This window comes from Octopus bimaculoides, chromosome 29, assembly GCF_001194135.2.
Source record: "Octopus bimaculoides isolate UCB-OBI-ISO-001 chromosome 29, ASM119413v2, whole genome shotgun sequence".
Lineage (NCBI taxonomy): Eukaryota > Metazoa > Mollusca > Cephalopoda > Octopoda > Octopodidae > Octopus > Octopus bimaculoides.
In genome coordinates, this window is record NC_069009.1 from 10,415,473 (window position 1) to 10,419,619 (window position 4,147).

The 4,147-nt window shown below is 42.3% G+C and overlaps 1 protein-coding gene across 1 annotated transcript in view; it reads left to right on the top strand.

Annotated features, from left to right (window-relative positions):
* Positions 1-4,147, top strand: part of LOC106883583 (toll-like receptor 5) — a 62,510-nt gene that overhangs the window by 4,798 nt on the left and 53,565 nt on the right. The window contains exon 4 of the mRNA XM_052977853.1: positions 3,365-3,436. Within this exon, the coding sequence (XP_052833813.1) occupies positions 3,365-3,436 (72 nt within the window). The remainder of the gene's footprint in view (positions 1-3,364; positions 3,437-4,147) is intronic.

Here is a 4,147-nt window from a genome sequence, read left to right on the forward strand (position 1 = left end):
CCTTACCTCTCCAACACCATCCTCCTCACCAGCACCCATCATCGATCCTATCACATCACCGACTCCTCCACCTGAACTTCTAACAATATCATCTACTGCATTTCCTGCTCTCTCTCTGCCCTTCTCTATACATCGGGCAAACGGGACGCCGCTTGGCTGACCGGTTCGCGGAACACCTCCGAGACATCCGACTTGGCAATGACACCCCGGTTTCGCTGCATTTCGGCTCAACCGGTCACTCTTTGCAACACCTGTCCGTGTTCGGATTGTCCTTGCCCAGGAACCATCTGGACTCCCGTTTGCACGTGAATAGGGATTGATATTCTCTCTTCGCTACTTTGCGTGGCATGGGCTCACCTCTCCTCCCCTCTTCGTCTAACCTCCTCCCCTCACCTCTCTCCCCCTCACACTTACTTTCTCCCACCCACCTCTCCTCTCTTGCTCCGATTCATACTTCTCTTCACTCCTACACTCCTTCTCTCTTCTCTTCACTCCTACCCACCTTCTCCTTCCCCCTTCATCGATATGTAAATGACTTCCCATCAACCTGTACTAGAATGTCAGGAAAATTGTGAACCAGTGGTCTCTGCTTGACACCTCGAATTTGTTTAGGAGTAGAGCAAGCCTGGGGAATTACTTCTCTCTTCTTTATGCTGGTGAAAACTGGTCTAGAAGTTCTTGAGCTTTCTCTAAAGAGGTCGCTACTAGTGCAGCATCATCGGCAAAAAGTAGATCACGAATGATGCGGGAGTGTAGCAGTGTTCTGGCTTTAAAACTCTGATGATTGAATTGTCTACCACTTTTTCGAAACTGGAATTTCACACCACTTTGTATGTCGTCAAAATCATGCCTCAGCGTCACTGCAAAGAAAAAGTCAAACAAAACAGGAGCCAATAGATAACCTTGCTTTGTGCCGTTTGTAAAGTCCAGCCTTCATTCCCTTACGAAAGGAAATAACATGCACCATCTTGTTAGGTATACTAAGATTTTTCAGAACTTTCCAGAGTAATTGCTGGTTAACAGTGTCAAAGGTCTTAGGAAGGTCAACGAATATCAAGAGCAACTCTTGATTTTTCTCACGTGCCTTGTCCATGACCTGTCGGAGGGAAAAAAATCATGTCGAAAATGTCAGGACCAGAGCAAAATAAATCCACTCTGTGAATCTGGGTAGATCTTTACAACGTGTCTGATGATCCTGTCAAGAATAAGTCGAGCAAGTATCTTACCAGCAATAGCCAGAGCGATATTCCACGATGATTATCACAGAACTTCTGTTGCTTTTGTTCGTATACATATTTTGGATTGAGGCATCCTTGAAGTTTATGAAAAGGTCATGCGGTTTCTTAAAAGTTTCTGTCCACCATTCTTGTAAATTTCATGAGCGTAGCATCGCTGCCAGGTGCTCTATCAGAAGTCATCTGTTCAATAGTGTTTACCACTCTCAGAAAGGTTGGCTCCAGAGACAGTTCCAGTATTCCAGTGTACTGTGGAACAGACATTATTACGTCGTCATTAGTGACTGAGGTGGAGTTCAACACAGCTTCAAAGTGATCTTTCCATCATTTCAGGATGTCAGATTTGTCATTCAGGAGTGTCTCTCTATTCGATGAAAAATAGGTGTAATACCGTGCTCCTGAGGATCATACACTTTCTCGAGGCCATCATAGAAGGCTTTAGAATCCTTTCTGTCTGCAGTAGATTTCAAAAACCAATAAGCCTCCGTCACCTGTCTCAGAGTATGTTGGATATGGCCTCTGTATACATTTCTTGTTGGCATTCTCTTTTCTGGATGAGCTCTTATCATTCATCCAAGTTCTGTGTGGGCTGTGCATTTTATCTGTCAACTGTTGGACATCTGTTTTGTTATCGTTGAACCAGTCTTGAATCTCTACAGATGCAAAGTGGGTTGCATCACGCAGAGCCTTCCGAGATGGTGCGATGTCATCATTGATATGAAGAGTGCTGAATGCAGTGTTCTACTTAATAAAGAGCTCAATCTGTTTTTCAAAAGTTTTCAAAGGCAGTACATTAATGTGCTTAGGAAATGATGACTTTTGTAGTCTTGTGTGTTTCAGATGGAACGTAGCAGGTGTTTTGAATGAACGCTAATTGTTAAGGTACCTAATGTCTCGTTTCTTAGAGATAACATAGTCTATGAGATGCCAATCCTTAGATCTTAGTATGCGTCCAGGTCGTCTTAGAATAATTTCGCTGTTCAAAAATTCTATTTGTGATGCTTAGACTGAATTCCCTGCAGACGGAGAGCACATGAAGACCGCTGGAATTCATTAACCTACATCATAACCAGCCTCCTATGCCTGATAGTCAGTACCAAAAAGAGCGTTATGTCGCCATAAGGACGAGTTTATCCCTATGGTGATAACTGGAGACAGCACCATGGCGTTGGTTATAAAGTTCATCCTTTTCCTTCTCAGTGCTGACCATGGCTGGGGCATAGCACGAGTGTTGTGATCAAGTTCCAACATTAGTGTCATGATGCGATCAGAAATACCTTTTGGGGAGGGGCTCCTTTGCCGCCCCTCCACTTGTTGTGGAAGGCGGTGCTGTGTCTAATTAGACCTGCTTTGTTACCACTGGTGGACACGGACAGCACAACTACTCACAAGTTCTGTGCTGGAACACCCATCACCGAATGGCCGGCCGCCAGTTGTGGAGAGATCCAGCAAGAGACTTCCGGTAATATTCTTTACCTGTCTCTATCACTTTCACTCCCTGACCAGTGGACATTTGGAATTTTTTTCAAGTTGAAGCAATGCCATATTGAATGAATAAATGTAAGTTGTCAGAAAACCACACAGATGATTTGATTTGAGTGTTGAAGGCCTGTAAGGTGTTTCCCTTCTTCAATATCATTTTCATTTTTTCTTCTAGAGCTTCAACATTTCTTCTTCTTCCCCGGCTCCTTTTCTTGTTGTTGTTGTTGTTGTTGGTCTTCTTCTTCTTCTTCTTCTTCTTCTTCTTCTTCTTCTTCTTCTTCTTCTTCTTCTTCTTCTTCTTCTCCACTTTCCTGCCCCTACTTCTCCTCATTATCACCAGCATCGTAACAACGTCAAGACGATAACCATATATCCTTCCCTTCTCTTTCAACATCTTACTCATTACAACCACCATTACAAGTTCCTCTACCAGCTCTACTACCACCATTATACTCCACCATTTCCACTTCCTCCTCCTCCTCCTCCTCATCACCATCATCATGAACAGCAGCAGTAGCCTTATAATAATCATCATCATCATGAAACTAACCATCAACTTGTTCTACTTTACATCACTTCCACATGTAATATTTTAGCTAAAATTCTATCACAAATAAGTTCTGTACAATTTCCATCTTATCTTCCAGATCTTTGAGTTCTAATGGTATCAAGGAAATCAAACCAGACACCTTCCGAAATCAGTTCCGTTTAACATATCTGTAAGTTGAATTAGTGATTTTTTAGTATGTCATTGACGATATGTTTCTAAATACGTAATGTCTTGCAATACTTCATTTTAAGCACCCTCACCCGTCTTACCAAAGATGTGTTTTCGTGTTTATAAATCTGTGAGTGTGGGCCCATTTCTTAGATATTGTACATACGATAGCGTGTGTATGTCTCTGTCAATGTTTACAACCAGTGTCTCTGGTTTGGTTGCGAACGTCTGTGAATATGAGTGAGGGCATATTTACGAAATTTCGAATTTATGAGTGTGTAGCAATTGAGAGAAAAACGTTAGTGGAAACATGTTTATGGATCTATGTATGTCTCTGTGCATGTTTGGATGTGTGCATGCGAGTTTATCAAAATGTATGTCTAATTCGACGTGTATATCATGTAAGGTGTTTACGATTCCATCATCGACTCTTCTTCTTCTTCTTCTTCTTCTTCTTCTTCTTCTTCTTCTTCTTCTTCTTCTTCTTCTTCTTCTTCTTCGTTTCCTCTCTCCGCCCCTCCTCCTCCTCCTCCTCCTCATCATCATCATCATAGCATTTTCGTCATCAAGACTACAACCATATATTCTTCTCCTCTGCCTCATCATCTTATTTATCACTATCACCATCACAACGGCATCCACCAGCCTAACACTATCAGTATACTCTACTACTTCCAATTCAATATCCTCCTCCTCCTTCTCATCCTCCTTC